This window comes from Gasterosteus aculeatus, chromosome 17 (assembly GCF_964276395.1).
Source record: "Gasterosteus aculeatus chromosome 17, fGasAcu3.hap1.1, whole genome shotgun sequence".
Lineage (NCBI taxonomy): Eukaryota > Metazoa > Chordata > Actinopteri > Perciformes > Gasterosteidae > Gasterosteus > Gasterosteus aculeatus.
In genome coordinates, this window is record NC_135705.1 from 10,963,942 (window position 1) to 10,981,557 (window position 17,616).

Consider the following 17,616-nt stretch of genomic DNA (forward strand, 5'->3'; position numbering starts at 1 on the left):
CTTTAGAGTAATTGTGTGTGTGTGTATTTACAGTGTGTGTGTGTGTGTGGGGGGGGTTTCTCTCACCAGCAGACTGTAGAAAAAGACGTGAACAAACACTCCCAGTGAGCAGATGATGAGGTAAAGGAGGTGGTAGAGGAACTCAAAGTCAAACACCATGGCTCTGTAACCCCGCGTGAAGGTTCCTCGGTTCCCCACAAAACTAATCAGGAAGATGATTTTATTGCACACCTGGAAGATCAAGTCAATGTATGTAGTAACCTGCTTATTGTTCACTTTCTGCAGTAACTTGATTTAACCTAGTTAACTTCACCACCCTGGATGCATGCCGCAGGAACCGGAACTACTCATCATTATTTACACAAGTTTCTGAAAAGGATTTTCTTGGATGCACATGATACATTTTAATGAAATGTTCCGTCTGACTAAGAATGATACTGACACTATTGGGTGCTATTTGAAAATCCCACACAGCTGCAAAGAAAACGAAAACACATGGTTCAAAAATGTCAAACACACAATCAGGGAGACATCTGACTACTGACCAGCTGCGTGTAAACTAGATTTGAGGGTAACCTGGTTACTGCAGTCCATGGTGACGTGCTCTCTGATTCCCTGAATTAACCTGATCTCTCACAATAACCCAGTTTATTTTGTACAGGTCAGTGAAGCAGTTAAAGCGAGGGTTAATCCAGGGGTGTGTGTGTGTGTGTGTGTGTGTTAGGAGCACATCTAGACATCTCTAGTGGGTGCAGGAGGGGTGTTGCTCTCGCTAAGTGACGCACTTCACGTACTGCCAAGAGGAAGTATGGTGCCAAGGGGGCATCACCACAGGCAGACGGTGCACCAGCCTGCCAAGTGGGCATGTGTGTGAAAGAAGAACTGGAACTAGTGCGGTGGAGGTTTCTCAGCTTGTGAAAGTACATGTTGTAATGTGTGTGTGAGTAGGGAAAAAAAATATGTAGATACTCGTTCCAATACAGACGGTGTAATTAAGTATTTGGAGTATCCGTGGACACTGTTTCTGAAAATAAATTTCCATTTCAAAATCTCAATTCATTTTGAGTGAATGGAATGTCTAAAAACAGGAAGAACAAACTAACTTCCAGAAATCCTCACATTTCAGAAGCAGGAAATAGAAATAATTGCGTGTTAAATAAGCAATTGTTTCAGCTCCACAGAATTCCATTTCCTTCTATTGAATCTGAGTCGCAACACACATTTCAGAGATGGATCTCTCAACATCCTGGACAATAAACCACAACTAACTGTATTACATTACAGGTCATTTAGCTGACACTTTTAGCCAAAGCGACTTACATTACACTTTAAAACCATGGCTTTTTCACATTTTTGCCTGGGGAGCAATTAGGGGTTAGGTGTCTTGCTCAGGGACACTTCGAATTGAGACATGGGGCAGCCGGGACTTGAACCACTAACCTTGCGGTTCCCAGCGCACCCGCTCTACCCCCTGCGCAACGACGACCCAATATGATGTATGTATGACGAGTAATCTGGGTGAACTAACTATTTGAAGCAGATCACTTACATTGAAGGAGCCCAGAAGGAAGAGAGTGGGCTCCAGGCCAACAGAGAAGATGAGACGCAGGATGCTGATAATGACGAGGGCGCGGATGCCCAGCGGTTGGGGCATGATAATAACAATGGCCAGGGTTGCCAAAACTCCCATCCACAGCAGGGCGGACAGGTGTGTATCCAGCATACCTGCAGAAGATCGATACAGGTATTAATGCACATGCAAGCATTTACAGACACTTGCCACAATTGTGCTCTTTGACAACCGTGTATCAGAGGGAATAGGTCATACATACAATATTAATGATTGATATTGCAAGATTACAGCACAGCTTGCCCAGATGTTGCCTTGGGCCTTAATTAGTGTAACTTTGAACTCGAAGAGTCAGTTACACTTTTTTTGTATTTGTGGGCTTTAAGCTTTGGTGAGAGCCGACCTTATGCTTCCCTTGATCCCAAAGTAAATCCAGGATTAGTGTGCTAGTCAGGGTTTCATGTGGCAACAAATCACTGACAAAAACCGGTCAGGTTTGATCAGCCTAAAAAAAAAGCCTTCTTCTCGGTTACTGACCCCACTTTCTTAAAACAAAGGGCTAACATGTGCGCTTGTGTCAATGTTAGTGAGCGCCACATGTTCACTGGCCAGAGTGCTCGAATAACAAAGAAAAAAAAAAAAAGAAAAAAAAAAAGGTACATGAAAGAAAGTGTTGATTTTGGAAAGAAAGAAAAAGGATCAAAAGATAATTGTGAAAGAAAAAGAAAATGGGGCAGAACTACGAGGTTTAAGAAAAACCCATTGGGTGGGAGTGGAAGTGAATGAGAAAACTTGCGGATAAGGGAACAACCACTCCTTTCCTCCCCTACTTCCTCTCCTCCCACCTTGTCTCCTTCTCTCCCACCGTATTTCTCTCCCATCGAATCCCCGTGGAGATCACATGGCAGGTGCCACTTACAGAACTGTCATCTCTAAAAATACCTCAGCTGAAAGATTCATGAGGAACTGGCCGGGGGCAACACACGGCTCCGGTGCTTACGTGCACTCATAAGCTTTCTAGCTCCCTTGCACTGTGTTTATGTGCAGATGGATAATAACTCCCTGTAAAATCACATGTTGTCTATGTTTTACATTGTCTAGAGACCAGTGGGAATTTGAGTCATGTCAACATTTCTCTATGATTGTTTCAACTTTTGAATTATATTATTTTTCAATGCAGTGCTAACATAACACTTTGTACTTCATACAAAGATAACAGAGCATAGCTCACAACTCCAACAGATAAGTGGATAAGATGTCAAATAACTTTAGAAAGTAAGCACCCTTGTTCACTGGCACATTTTGAAATCTTGATTATATTTTTGAGGGTGTAAAACGACAGCGACATTAGTATCGTATTCATCGTGAGTCATCATGGCAAAATATGACCTGGAGACACATACTGAAGCGCCGATTTTAAGCACAGATTGAGAACTGTGATAAAGAGGCAAATTCATACCTAGTGGGACTAGGCACTAGTCATACCCTAGAATGATTAGATGCACCCATCTACAGACCCAACCACACTAGTAAGCTTTACAGGTGTGTCTGAGATCAAAATGAGCTTGAGGCCATGTAAGCGTTGTTGATGCAACTTTAAAAGGTACTATGAAAGTCAAATATGTGCTCAGGCTTTGAGAACACGGGTTGAGTTGAGGATAGCCTGCACGGGTGCGTCTAAAACAAAGGTAAAGGCCTTCATAAGTCTGCTCCTGGTGAGCAGATCAGAACACTGTAACAAAAAGGAGATCAGGAGGCCCATGCTGAGGCTGGATGGAGAGTTGGCTCTTTAAAGTCCATTTCTGTGGATGGTTACCATTATTACATTACGTGCCATTTATCTGACGCTTTTATCCAAAGCAACTTACAATAATTTAGCACATGTTTCATGGCTTTACAGAAGAAAAAGTTGAAATCCAAATGATAGAACTGGAATTAAGCGAAAACAAGCAGTTTCGCTTTGACGTCTTATTTCTGGGTGCAGAAACTAGTGCTGAAAATTCAATAAATCCCATCACTGTATACCAAGCCTTTTCAAAAAGCCATGTTAGTGCAGACTGTAGAATCTAATAGGCAATTAGTAGCAGAGAGAAAAAAAAGAGGTCAAAAAATGTATGCAACAGCAGTGCAATAAATACACACATCTGCATGAAAAATGTCCAGGGCTAAACGGATGTCTACTCTGCAGCAAAAAGCACACAGACATTGAAAAATGTTTGAGCCACTAGAAAAGTGAGATTGTAGTGACAGGATGTAAGAGGGGTCAGGGCTGAGTTTTAAAAAGCATGTTCTGTCACTGGTGTCTTCTCGTATGCGACTGACCTGCATGTACACCTTCCAGGGGGTAGAAGAAGCAGACCAGCAGGTTCATGAGCACAGCCAGGTTGAAGGAGACGTTACTCCACACAGACATGTTTCTGGAGCACCAGTACAGCACCGGTTGGGCTGGGGGGAGGTAAAGTGAGAATTTATTTTTGCACCATATGATTTTAGATAGATTTTGTTAAGAAATGTTGTATTACGTTAGTAAATTCTAGGATTGCAAGGTCACCAAAATTGTCCAAATATAGTTCAAAAGCAAAAGATGATCCATTGAAATGATAAAAAAAACACAGAAAGATGGAAAACACTCACATTTAGGAAACTAGGATGAATATTTGTAATGATGATGATGAAAGTAATTAGTTCATACAGTTTAACTTCTGTTGAATGTTTGGTCAATTAATTGTTTTAGCACTAAATTGATTATTGCATAACAAGCTGTTGGTGTGAGAGTTGACCTTAACTTGCTCGGTTCTTCCTCTACATACAGAAAATAATGTTGCATCAAGTTTGGATTTTTGACAAAAAAAAAGATAAACCAACCAACATTAATGTTTGAGATGTCGATAGTAAAAACAATTGAGAAAAATAAATAAAACACTTTCAAACACAGAAATATTTTCTGGAGGAGGTAAATAGAAATAAAATGTTTCTATTTCCCTGTTCTGGAGTCTTGTGCGTGCATTTGAAGTGCCGCGCTGTATATGCAAGTTTGTATAAGGGAGCGCACACGCTCTCAGTTGTGATTCATAAGGTTAATGTACAAACGTTTCACCACTCACAGCATGTGGAAAGCCCCGGTCTGCTTTTAGACAGTCTCACACACACACATACACTTTTGTTTTCCATAAATGAGGTTAGAGATCTGTCCCAGCATGCACACGATACACACTGGACATCTCACCAGCCTGTCAGCGGCACACGCAGTCACCCACCAACATTCCCGCCGACAGTTAACTGGAGTTTCACGATTTACCAAAGCTGCACGTCTTTGGACTGAGAGGAAACATGCAAAACACCAACCGGTTTTGATGATTTAGTAATATATCAAGTTTAATTGGTTCCACAGTCTCTAAGGTGAGTATTTTTTACAGTTGAAGTAATATTCATTACTTCAAGACAAAATACAGAATATATTTATCATTTTTGATTTTCAAACTAAAAAAGAAATAATACCAATAGAATTTTGTGATGTGGTGAAATTACATTTTTTTGCTTTAAATATAAACCGAACAAACTAATTTGTTATTAACTAATAATAATGTGGATTGAGCATCATTTAAGCGTGTTTGCACTCCTCACCAAATACTGTCCTTCAATTGTTTGTGTAGCACCTAACAAGAGTTTATTCCGTCAAATCGAGGTGAGCGATGAACCTCTGAATTGTCTATTTGTACAAAGGTCGTCGGGCCTCATTTGACATAACTGACCACTATGTGCACAACACAAGCTCCATCTTGATCCCACCTCTGAGTTTCTTCTGCCAGTTCATCTCATTGAAGAGGTCCTCGGCTCGCAAGAAGAAGTCGTTGATCTTGCTGCCCTGCTCGTCTCGCTCTGTGGTGAAGTAGATTCGCAGCTTCGACTCGGAGGTCAGGAACTCACAGATGTTGGGCACGGGGAACACAATCTCCTCCATGGTGCGGTCCTGACGCACAATCTGAATAGAGATACACACCATCATCTTGGCATCTGTAGGTCAACATTGTTGTCATAAAAAAACAACAACTGTAGAATATGTGAAATTCTACTTCAGACTCTGGGACAAGAGTTGAATTTTATGACCTCTATCTGAGCGGTATGTTTGGCGTAGAACTCCAAGGCCTCATCTCCCTCTCCACTGGTCGCTCCTGGCTTCAACATCAAGGACAGCTCCTTATTATGACGCGCCAGCTGTACAAAAGAACACACCAAAGGGAGCGCGTGGCTTAAAAACGCCCAAACAAGGAGTATCCATGTCTCATCACATTCCTGCATGGATATGGATGATGGATGAGAAATTGATGCATGAGAGGAACAGCAGACCTGGTGAGCTAAAATGTAGATGTTATGTCCAACATTTCGGGGTGAGGCAGCATCGTGTTCTTCCTCTTCCCCGTTATCATCCTCCTCATTTGTGTCCTCAAACTCCACCTCTCCCTGTAAATAGGCTTTCTTTATCACCTCCACCTGGACAGGGAAACACACACACAAACACAATTCCGTACTCTGTGGCGCTGAGTAGCTAAAGCGATAGCCGTTAGCGATAGTTGTATTTGTTATAGAAAAATCAACCAAGAGAAGGACAAGATGTACAACATCATCTCCTCACCAGCTCTTTAGGCCTCATGTTGTACAGGATCCTCTCGGAGTTCTCACTGTCGTGACGGCTCTCCATAATTGCAAGCAGCAGCTTGGACGCATTATTCTAAAAGTGGGACAAAAGAGACTAAGCAGGCGGAGGAAAATAGCTGCAATACTAAGAACTGTCAGTTTCTGCATTCAAGGAAAACTGAAACCCTGATGCTCTTGGAAAAAGAACTCAAATATTTGCATTGGAAGAGCAGCGCACCAGTTAGTGTAACTCAGAGAAATTAATGCCCTGCTGTTATATACTAAGCAGTTAGTTATATTCCATGCTGCAGGGAAAAGAAAGTACTACAGTTTATTTTTTCAAAAATTTTTGGTGCACACTATACACTAAAATATAAGGAATGGATTGTTCACATTAAGCCTTTCTCACCTTGAGCTCCAACACCAGGTCCATCCGCTTTTTCCCGAGTGGATTGATGTCATTCAGGATGAGGGCGATTATAATATCAATTCCGTTGGACTCGTGTGTGGCAATGCAATTCTGAACGACATTAAAAAATCATAAAAAAAAGATGGCTAGAAGCCCTCATCCAAACACCGCCCCCTGGCACGGTGTCTTTACCTACCTGGTTTTCGTGGCAGGGGCCTTGGCAATACTCTGTGAGACTTTCCAGAGTTTGGTTGATGAGGGCTACGTTCTTCTCGTTGATGTACAGTCCCAGTAGGCCGAGACCCCCCGTGGTGCTGCCGCAGATACAGTCCAAGAACTGAAGAGTCTCGCACACAAGGTTGTAGTTGTTCTTGTTGTTTTGACAGCGAAGGAAATTCTGAGGAGATAAAGTGGTTGGGTTGGTGTCACTGGGATTGAGCGAAGTGGATACAAACCAAAAATAAATCAATCAAAACCAAAGAGTTTTTCACTTAGTTACAACTCAGTTAATGTTGTAGAACCAGTTTGCATCCGTAAGGCTTTTTTTGGCTGAACTGTTCCATCAGAGCCAGAAGGCACTGGGCACACATTTTGGGCTGTAATTTTCCCACAAAGATGTGTGCACCGCCTGAAACATATTTTCTTACAATATAAAAAAAGTAATGTTCCACTTTTTTTTAAAGCGTTGCCACAGAAGTCAAACAGGCCTCTCACACACAGGACAACGATGATTAAGGGATTTAGCATTGGTAAGAAAACCATGAGACCTGCAGCAAAGATGCAAAAGAATGCCTGTATAAGATAGCAAAACAATGGTTTGTTAAAGGAAGGCATGGTAGCCAATCCTCTCTAATGAATATCTGACTGAAAGGGAGTTTGTCCCACCTGTAGGTCCCGGTTGTGATTCTCACAAAGCAGCTGGAGGAAGCGAAGGATGGGCTGCATGATCACAATTACAAAACTCATTTCTCCCTCGTCCTGGTTCTTGTCCCCAGTGCTGTGTTGACCATCGGCGGAGTTGAAGTGGTCATCGGGGTCGGCTTCACGCCGGTATGAGTTAAAGGCCTTCTTGGTGGCAGTCGAGGCCTCCAAGAGCTGCTCTTTCACATCCTCCGTCATGACCACCGCTGAGTCTCTAGCTAAACAGAGACAGGCAAAAGGAAAGGAGTTGAAAGCCATATAAACAAAGTTCACCTGGGATATAATTGTAGATCATCTTAGCATCCTGTGTTGGTGACAACCGGACTTAAATTCATAAATTCAGACCACAGTATGTGACCTCTGACCTTTTTTGCGTACAGGGACGTCTTTGTCCTGGCTGTCATCATCTCTCTTTCGGTTTCCCAGGTCGCTGGTATTTACCGTCACCGTGGCTTTAATCTCAAGCTGGGCCAGCTTCATCCGGTCATAGAAAACCCTGAAGAACTTTTCGGATTTCTTGTCTTCTGTCAGACGGCAAAATAACGAACGCTGGACACAAAAAACAAGGACAGGAAAATGAGAGATTATGGATCTCATGGTCTGCTGAAAGCAATTTTGCTAATCGCTTAATCATGTCAATCATTCTTCAAACAAAAACACAAGTTCTGCTTGTTCCAACATCTCTGCATGTGAATGCTTGTCACCATTTCATACCATTTTAAAAGAAAAAGTTAAATTTCACCTTTTTAAAATGGTAAAGATCTAAAACTAATCTCTTATCTAAATAGCCATTTGTTGCAGCCTTAATATCAATTACCAAATGTATTACATAATCAAAACTTGATTTCCCCCTGCAAGTTTGTATTAGGACACTGATGAGTTATATAGAGTGCTGGGAACTAAGGTCAAAATATGAAAATGGAAACATGGACTTTAAGGTCTGTTTGTTTAAACAATCTTGACTGGACCTTCGCAAAACATCTAACTATAATGAAGCAAGTCCGGATCTACTAACATGGGAGGGTTTAAACGCTGCAGTTACGGCTGTTAGAAGGGGGTTATACAAAGTTGGAACATATTTGAGCCTGCGAGCGCAACATAAAACCATGTTTCAGAGACAGGGCGGTTGTTGTGATTATGTAAGAGGCATTATCTGCTGCAGTCTACGGAAAAGGCTTTGACCAACAGAAACACCCTCGCCAAACTTACTGTATGATAAGTGACACATGAGGGAGACGTCCGGCGTACTTACACAGATAAACAAACAGGAATGGTGGGGACTGGGAAATTTAACCAGCAGGCGAAAAACAAACACCAAAGAGGGAACAAGGGAGTGAAAAAAGGGAGAAAAAAAGCAGATGATTGAGAGAGAGATATGAAGGGAATGTTATCAGACAGCATCTAGGACAGTGCTCAAAGTCATTACATAATCATCTGCCTTTTCAGGTTAAATGTAAAACTGTGCTGTTAAGGAAAACAAACAAATGAAAGTCACAAGGAAAACGTTAAGAAAAATGTCCAAAACAAGCTTCGCTTCTCCTACTTCAAGGAGACTGTGGCTGTTTGTACTGATCATTGAAAAGCATGAAAAAAGCATTTTTCATTCCAGATTTAGAATACTGACAAGCCAATCGAGTTGCTTAAACTAGACAGCGTATGCAGCCAATCAACAGGAATCAGAGCACAGCTAACAACGTTTTCAATTCTTTCTACTACACTGTGTTGCTTTCAGGAGAAACAATGACATAATTCTCTGCTTGTGCGCCAAAGCAGATTCCTGAGCCTCACCGTGCCCCAACCCGGCCCTCCACCACGGAGCACTCTGCTTGCACGTACACACTCTGCCAAGCCGGGGGGGGCTGCAGAGCGAGGCCGTCATACAATTACCAGCCTGATGACAGTGTGGCGAGAGTGGAGACGGGGATTAGCTGAACCGCTAGCAACACAGCTCACATCTCACAGCGTGCCTGAGGAGGGAGGCGATGGTCATTCCGGTCCGTCTCTGCTCACAATACAGGCGGGCCTACGGGCCACTAAAAGCGTGGGCCTTCGTACCTCTTCCATATGTAATCACATTCAGTCTACTGCCTATGCTTTCCATAATATTGCAGACCGGACCACCGGGATTCCCCGGGTTAGAGCGGTCAGGGTTGGCAGGACTAACACCAGCAGGCCTGTTTCATCTCAGCGATCAGGGTTGGCTGAGCTTCGATGTTTCACTGCGGTAAAGTTGAGCTTGTGTGATAGATGGAGGCTGAGAGGTAAACCTCTTGGTTATGTTGCACTTATTCATTATTGTGTCCAATGTGGTCCAACACAGACAGAAGCACACGGAAAGAATATGTTTTTAAACTGTCTGTTTCTAAGAACTGAGCTGAACTCACAGCTTGTACATAAAGCTGGAAAACCTTAACGAAGAATACTGTAGAACACTTTTCATTTCGCTATCATATCGTAGAATTTTCTATGTGGCGGTGTCTAAAATTGACTAAATGAAAACCTAAACCTTCACGTCTAACCCAATCGCTGCATCTCAAGTGTTTCGATGCTGGTCATTACACACCCGATGACTGTGCAGCCTCATCAAGACACCACCTGCGTTTCGTAAAGCAAGGACGAGAGGGGCGTGGGGAGGGATGACGTTATGGATGAAGTAACACACGCTGGTCAACAAGAAAATGGAATAAAACTAACTGCGGATGAAGGAGAGAGAGGAGCATCTCAGCGGCCCCCTACCGTGTTGGGTAAACAGTGTCTGTCTGTATCCATGGAGACAAACCCTGAGCGGAATGAGACGAAGAGGAGCGGGGAAGGTGGGGCGGATAACACTGAAAAACAAGGTCATCACGCTTTCCCTTCTCTCCTTCCGTTCCGCCACTTGGCATCAACAAAGGGATGTTATGCAACAGCTATTTATACTCCCGCTCCCTCTCACCCTCCCTCTCATGTCAGGCCACATGCAAACCAAATGCCGCTTGGTTCTCCTCTTTTACTTTGTCGCCTCCGTTCTTTGCTGTAGTCACCTTTCTATTTAGTTATCCCTCCTGAAACGGTGTTTGTCTACTGCATTGTGTTGCCTCTGCAATATCGGTTGAGTGCACCTGCAACGCAAGACCTTTGGAGGGAAACAAAACAGATTGCCCCGCGGTTGCACAACAGATGGCTGCCGAGTGAAATGCCACAAGTTGCTATGTCACAACACGATTTACAGCTGTTAAGAGATCTGTTATTGCTCCCGCAGAGAAACTGGCATGCACCAGAAATAAAGACGATCGGCGTGAAGCCAGCAGTATCAAAAGCACTAAAATGCACTGACTGTAAAACATCCAAAACCTCTAAAAAGGCATTTATACATTAGCTTTGCATGACAGCAAAATAAACGAGTGTGTGTAAATGAGTGACTGCGCCTGTAATCTTGAGTTATTCTGTGTGGTTTATTTCTGTGCGTCACAAGTAAATAGTTAACTGTGTTTTCAGAGGACATGATTTCCAATTGATGCTCAGCATGTCAGATGAACACGCTGACAAAAACGCATTATTCCTTGAGAGCTTTCTTAAAGAAAGCACAGAGCAAAATTAGTTTTCTCTTGAGGTAACAGAAAAGGTTTGCGTGATTAATCAATTTGAACTTTTTCTGCTCATTTTACACTTCTTAGGATTCTTTTTTTTTTAAGGAGATTGTCTGGTAGCTGAAAAAACAACAAATATTTGTGCCATGTGGCACATTCCTAGCACAGCGCACAGAGTACATTCCCCCGAAAAAAACATCCATTTTCACAGCCAACTTAAGAACGCACGGGTGAGAGCAGCTCCAGTTTCTCCTCAATCTCCTATGCGTTCCCCGTCCCTCCTCCCCATCTCCCCACTGCCCCAGTTCCGGAGGCCCAGCATGACCCAGCTTGGGCCGGGAAGAGAGCGCAAAAAGGAGCGGGAAAAGCTGGTATGCTCTTTGGGCTGAGACATTCCTCATTGTTCATTCACACAGGGCTTATGTAACGCAGACGGATCACGTGACGTAGCGCTGCAGCGGCCGTGGGAAGCCAGAGCATTATCTTCGCCACAGTGGCTTCCTCGCTCTAATCTGATTATGCAAGCCCTGTGCTTACGCAAGGACACACAGACGGGGAGACAGATGGGAAGACAAGGGGATCAACAGACAGACCGAGAGACGCGGATAACAGACAGACAAGGATATCAACAGACAGAGCTACTGACAGAGGGACAGATCAACAGACAGAGACAAATTTAGTTAAGAGTGGCTCAAGTTAAAGCGAATAGGAAAACAGCAGTATTTGAAATTGCCTAATGAACACATCAGCTCAGAGTGCGAAAATTCACAGCACTTTGTAATGTACGGTTATAAGCAAACTGCAGACTTCATAAAGCAGCTGGCGAGGCCCTTTAGCTAAATGATGGTTTGCTAGATTTGGGGCGCTCTTGTAATATATATACGTGCAGCTGTGGCAGCCCAGTGACCCACGTACTGTAGATCTGGTAATGAAAACCATCCATGCCATATTGTATTCTTTTCGGGATCACCTGCACGATAAGCTGCGCCTTTACAGAGCAGCCCATGCTCTTTAGACACTGCAGATCAGTTACAGTAAATTAAACAGGTAAGTGTGTATTATGTTACGATAATATATATTCAGGCATCTGGTAGTTGAGCTTTTCAAAAGTAGACAATTGAGACAAGTGTGTCCCTTCAGTTCCCACATGTTTATGGGAAGAGATTCAGGGGGTAACTGACCTGGATGATGGTGTTTCCACCTTCTAGCAATGCAATTGCCAGAAGGATGCTTTCTTGGAAAACTCGGTCACTAGTGGTGTTCATGATGAGGTCAATGACCAGGTCAGAGGCTCCCTCTTTGTCCAAGTGACACTGCACCTCTGCCAGGCTCATTTCGGCACGACTCAGGCCCCCAGAACCCCCTAATACTGCAGAAACAGAGACGGTTTGACAGGCCAGCTCAGAATCAGATGCATGAGGTAAACAGTTTATACAATTAATTAGTTTCCAATCAAGGTCCACATCATAAATTAGATCGCATCAAATATAGTTCCAAGAGCTAAATCTGGAGCTAAAATTATTATGTTATTAGCTTAGCAATAGTTCCAGATGTTAACATATGGGGCAGATTAATTGGCAAAAAATTCTAAATCAGTTACATAAAATTGGATTTCTATAGCTGTGGTGGTTGTTTAACTGTACATTATTGTGTAATTCATTGTTCATGACTGTTAACATTTCCCCTCCGAGGCCTCATCTTCAGACTACATAAAGAATGATCAGCCCGGCCCTTACTTCAACAGGTTGCAAAGACTGTTTTCGCAGAAAGTAGCAGCTTGTCACCTAGCAACAGTGAAAAGCGGATCATTCAAGGGGAGGGCAACATTTCCTGTGATCTGTTTGCCAACATCTTGGTGCACATGGGAGAGATGGTGAACAGGGAATCATGTTAATGTTTCTGTGTCATTGACCACAGTTAAAAAAAAAATCAACATATGTATTGGTCATCACAAATATAGATGGCGTTTTATGCAGCTCAAAAGGCTGTCACGCCAATGTTGCAATGAATGTGAAAATACTGCCTTTCATGCCACAGCAGAAGCCCAGACATTGTGGTTATTAGGTTGGTGTTGACACTGAATTTATATGAAACCCCCCTCACAGCTCATACCACTGGCACCAACATGTCCTCCAAAATCTCCATCGAAATAAAATGTTACATCACACATATCAGAACCAAAAGCTCAAACACTGCACAGAGATTCCATATTTTGACTGCACATATAGTTACAGAATGAAAATGATATCAGGCAGGAATAAGAATGTTGCGCTCCGAGTGCTCGAGAGGCAGCTCATGATGCAACTCTAGAGCTGATAACCGGCTCAGGGCCAGACAGATGGATTCCAGTCCTAATATAACATTACCGGGAAGCCGTTTTACTATGGCTTCAGGGGAAGAGCACATGTTAGCAAACCAAAAGCAAAGGTCCATCTAGTTTTTGCTCTCTGATAGTAGTTGTTGTCATTACTGGCACAAACGCATGCATCCATTTGTTAGCTGTAATCAACAGATGATTGTGCAGTCTCAATGGGGAATACTTCACGTAAACATAGGCTGGTTGGGAGATGTCAAAATTAGTGTTTTCGTGGCCTAAACAACTAAACTTCACTTATTACTTTCTGCCATTAAGCATTAAAGAACAACGTCCCACCTGATGGATTTTTGCCGGGTCCTCCTGGACTGCGGGGGCCATTGCTAAATGACGTCAGGCTGTCCCTCCTCCCACCACTTCGATGAAAGTTGCCATAGTAACGATTCACCAGAATCTGTCTCAGCGCCTCGCCCTGCGAGAGGGAAAGAAATGGAAGGATGTAATGACGTGAAGCCAGCAACGGTGAAGGGCGAAGTTGTATAACCAGGATAAAATTGCATCATCAGGGAAACGGTCAGCATTGCACACAAAGACACCAAAACAGACCTGATTGCCTCAGAAAATGATACCGACCACACTCAGAAAGAAACATTTCAATTTAAATATTGAATTTAAGGAAGTGACAAACATTTATGCCAAAAAACCTTGGAAGTTTATATGATTCACCACCCACACTGATGCGTTTAACAACAACAGCAGCAGCAGCAGCGACCCTGTGTAGTGACAATGTGAGGTCCTGGGGTTTACTTAGACAGACCTGGGCCGGCCCTCCCCCACTCTGACTCATCCACTGTTGAGCCGTCAGCAGCACAACTTTGTTGTTGTTATGGCAACCGCAGCCCATAGCTACCTGCCAGACGTCTTGTGGGTTAATGTGAGGGGAAAGGGTATTTTTTGGGGGGGTAATAATTTTAAGTAATGATTAATTGTGGGTGTTCCATGCAGCTTTGTGTAAGCTGTGCTACCACAGCTAGGAGGTTAACCTCTGGGAGGTTGAGGTGATGTTATATAGTGTAAAGAACCATTATCATAATTGTCTCGTCAGGTTAGTCAGCTGTATGCATCGTGTGTACCGGATGGTTGGATCAGCTGTAGTCAAAATATGATTTCCTAGTCTTAATGGGGAATACTGCTCTTCAGTCATGAGTCAAGAATAATTAGTCAAAATTGACATTAAATTAAAAATGTTTATATATGGCTTAACCAATCAATATAGTTATTCTGGAAAAATGAATTAAAGCACGGCTTTTTAACAGAAATACCCGATCCATTGTAGAGTCACTGTATTGAAATATAGGCATTAGATGAAGGAGGTACAGGGAGATGTGGTTATTAAAATGATTTATTTTTCTTCCTTCAGTTAAATAGTAGTTAGTTAGGTGACATTTAAGCTGGGTAGGGGAGTGGTTAGAAACACAAAAAGCAGGCAGGAAAAAAAAAAAGGAGGCACAAAAACGCTATTTTACATTCAAGATTGAATGCCTGTCTAAAACTGGACGTGTCACTGAATCTCTGAAGTATTGATGTTTTAAGCGAAGCTGCCATGCTGCCGCAGGTACCTACCCTCTTCTGGTCCTCCAACAACTTCTCAGGCTGGTTCTGATCCAGCTGCTGGGCGCAGTGAGGAGCGTGAGCACAGTGGTCCAACAGATACAAACACAGGGTTAGTACTCATGCAGGTTAAGGGTCAGGTGAATAACCACGTGGTGAGCCTTTTTAACGGCTCGCAGTGACAATGCAAAGGTCTGCTCGGTGGGTATTGCCATGCATTTACTGCCATGTTAGACACCAGAGAAGCATTATGGTTGTGGCTGTTTTAGATGGCTGAGATGCACACAGTGGCAAGAAGATTGACTGAGGTCTATCAGTTCAATCACAGCTAACATCGGGCGAGGGAGGGGGAACCACCGCCCAGCAATCACAGGGGTGACAGAGGCAAACAAACAATGACTCACACACACCTACAGAGGATTTAGTGTACCACACAGAAAGGCCGCTGGATGGTTTCAAACCGAGGACCTTCTTGCTGTGAGGCGACGATGCCATGCCACTCTGACAAATATTCAAGGTTGGACTATGAAGTCTGGTGTTTTACCAGGTCGGCTTTCTACTTTCCGTAATGGTTCACCCCCCACCCAACCCTGTGGTATCCAATTTCCCTTCATCAGGGCACAGCAATCATCAAGGGTATAAAGAAAGTGGTAAAAGGCAATGTTCTACATAAATTTAATGTAAGACGACACACTTGGAAGGACAGGCAAGAGGAGAGAATTGGCGAGGGGCGACGGGGTTAGAGTTACATAAACACTCCAAAAGGAATCAGGTCACTAAACCATTGACTCAGAGCTGCTTACAGTGACCATCTGTCACCAAAAACACAAGGGCAAGTGGCAGGGCAAGTAAACGACAGAGAGGATGAGAGAAAGAACTACAAACAAGGGTAATAAGAGACCCTCTGCAAATTGTTTCACAAAAGAGTTTAGCCAATTCGACCGCCAATCACGATGTGCATCGCTTTGTCTCGGAGATGAAGCTTTTATTTCTCTTTTCACTTATCATAACCTGATAAACCCCCCTCACACACAAACAACACGCTACCATGCTGGAGAGTTAAATAACTTGGTCTGTAAACCAACAGAAAATGTTGAACATGGCAGCACATACGACACATACGAAATACAGTTTCCTCAGAACGCTGCAAGAAAACGCTGGGCTTTACTTGAAGACGTGAAAGTGACAGACATCTTCACAATATGTGACAGAAAAAGGGGTAAAACGCAGACTGTCAAACACTTTAGAACACTTAAAACTAATTTCAGTACATATCAAAGCCACCTTTTAACTTTAATCAACTTTCTCATCATTTCCAATATCTCCAGTACTTTTATGAGGAGCAAACCTCGTGAGCTTCGTACACGTCACCAAGTGAGACAGCCAGAGACACAACTTCTGTTGTGTTGTTGGTTTTGTGTCAGGACTCAAGGACAGCGTAAGGCAACGTAGTAGGGCAGAGTTCAGTAGCAGGTCAGGGAGCCAAACGCTGGAGGAGCAACATCTTCCAATAGTCAGCCTCTGAGTCACAACTTCCAACCACAAAAGAAATGTGCTGATCGGAGTAGGTCGGTGCAGCTTATCTCCCCGGTCTGACCACAGACACCACAGGGTAACCCCTCACAGCCACCACATCCGCCCCAACTATAGAGCGTTCCACCCAACTGGAAACTCCCCAGGGCAAACCCCTGATCAGCCTCACAATTTGACCACACCCACCCACCCACCCCCACACACACACACACACACACACACACACAGTTTGTGTTTGTTCGGAAAGTGTGGAAAGAAACATGTTTTTGAGTCTTGTAGGCTGCGAGTGAGTGAGAATTTACCACATTACAGCGTTAATTTTAAACATTGCTTCATCATTTAATTGCAACGGACCTATAGACACCAGCGCTGTATAGTCATGTTTGTCCTGACAGGATAAATCATTGACGGGAATGTTGTAGAAGTTTCTTCAGGGGTTATAAAAGGGAGTTAGCTTAAAAATCTAAAATATTCTTCTTCATTTCATCCAACAAGCCCGCCAAGGTCCGAGGCACGGAGGAGAAACATGATTTACTACAAACAGCAAGGGCTTGCATAACTGCTTCGACACACACACACACACACACACACACACACACACACACACACACACACACACACCTTATATAACCCTGACAGCCAAACAGCGACAAAATCAGCAGATAATCACCTCCCTGACACTTAGCAACGCTGGAGCACGTGTATACACACATTGGGCAGGTCGAAAATGGCACTACTCTCAATGTGTTGATAATAGCTTATTATGCAAAATACAAGTTTATTAACATTCCTTATGTGACGTCACCAACCTCACTATAAATCATACTATAGTGCTTTACTCAAAAGGGTGACGAGAACCAACTACGCACTTTCATATAACACTTGTACAAACCCTCACAGCCAACCCCATTAAGTTTACACAGTGTGGGCGTGTGTTTGCATCCTTGTGAGAAAAGGTGTGAATGGAAGTGGGGTGTATACATTTTGAGTAGTTGACAAATTGTTTCCTAATGATGTAGCAGAAGCCAGAAAGGAAAAAGGGACAAGAGCAATA

At 43.3% G+C, this 17,616-nt stretch overlaps 1 protein-coding gene across 4 annotated transcripts in view; it reads right to left on the bottom strand.

The window, feature by feature from the left end:
• LOC120835398 (inositol 1,4,5-trisphosphate-gated calcium channel ITPR1) overlaps positions 1 to 17,616 on the bottom strand; it is a 53,395-nt gene that overhangs the window by 8,573 nt on the left and 27,206 nt on the right. For 3 of the 4 annotated variants that reach the window (XM_040204298.2, XM_040204297.2, XM_078092130.1), the window contains 14 exons: positions 15,042 to 15,089; positions 13,758 to 13,890; positions 12,286 to 12,473; positions 7,901 to 8,084; positions 7,500 to 7,753; positions 6,811 to 7,011; positions 6,615 to 6,725; positions 6,204 to 6,299; positions 5,918 to 6,061; positions 5,678 to 5,785; positions 5,360 to 5,552; positions 3,893 to 4,015; positions 1,550 to 1,725; positions 67 to 231 (listed from right to left, as the gene is read on the bottom strand). In XM_040204298.2, coding sequence (XP_040060232.1) covers positions 67 to 231; positions 1,550 to 1,725; positions 3,893 to 4,015; positions 5,360 to 5,552; positions 5,678 to 5,785; positions 5,918 to 6,061; positions 6,204 to 6,299; positions 6,615 to 6,725; positions 6,811 to 7,011; positions 7,500 to 7,753; positions 7,901 to 8,084; positions 12,286 to 12,473; positions 13,758 to 13,890; positions 15,042 to 15,089 — 2,124 coding nt within the window. The remainder of the gene's footprint in view (positions 1 to 66; positions 232 to 1,549; positions 1,726 to 3,892; positions 4,016 to 5,359; positions 5,553 to 5,677; positions 5,786 to 5,917; positions 6,062 to 6,203; positions 6,300 to 6,614; positions 6,726 to 6,810; positions 7,012 to 7,499; positions 7,754 to 7,900; positions 8,085 to 12,285; positions 12,474 to 13,757; positions 13,891 to 15,041; positions 15,090 to 17,616) is intronic. The other variant, XM_040204299.2, reaches the window with a different exon arrangement.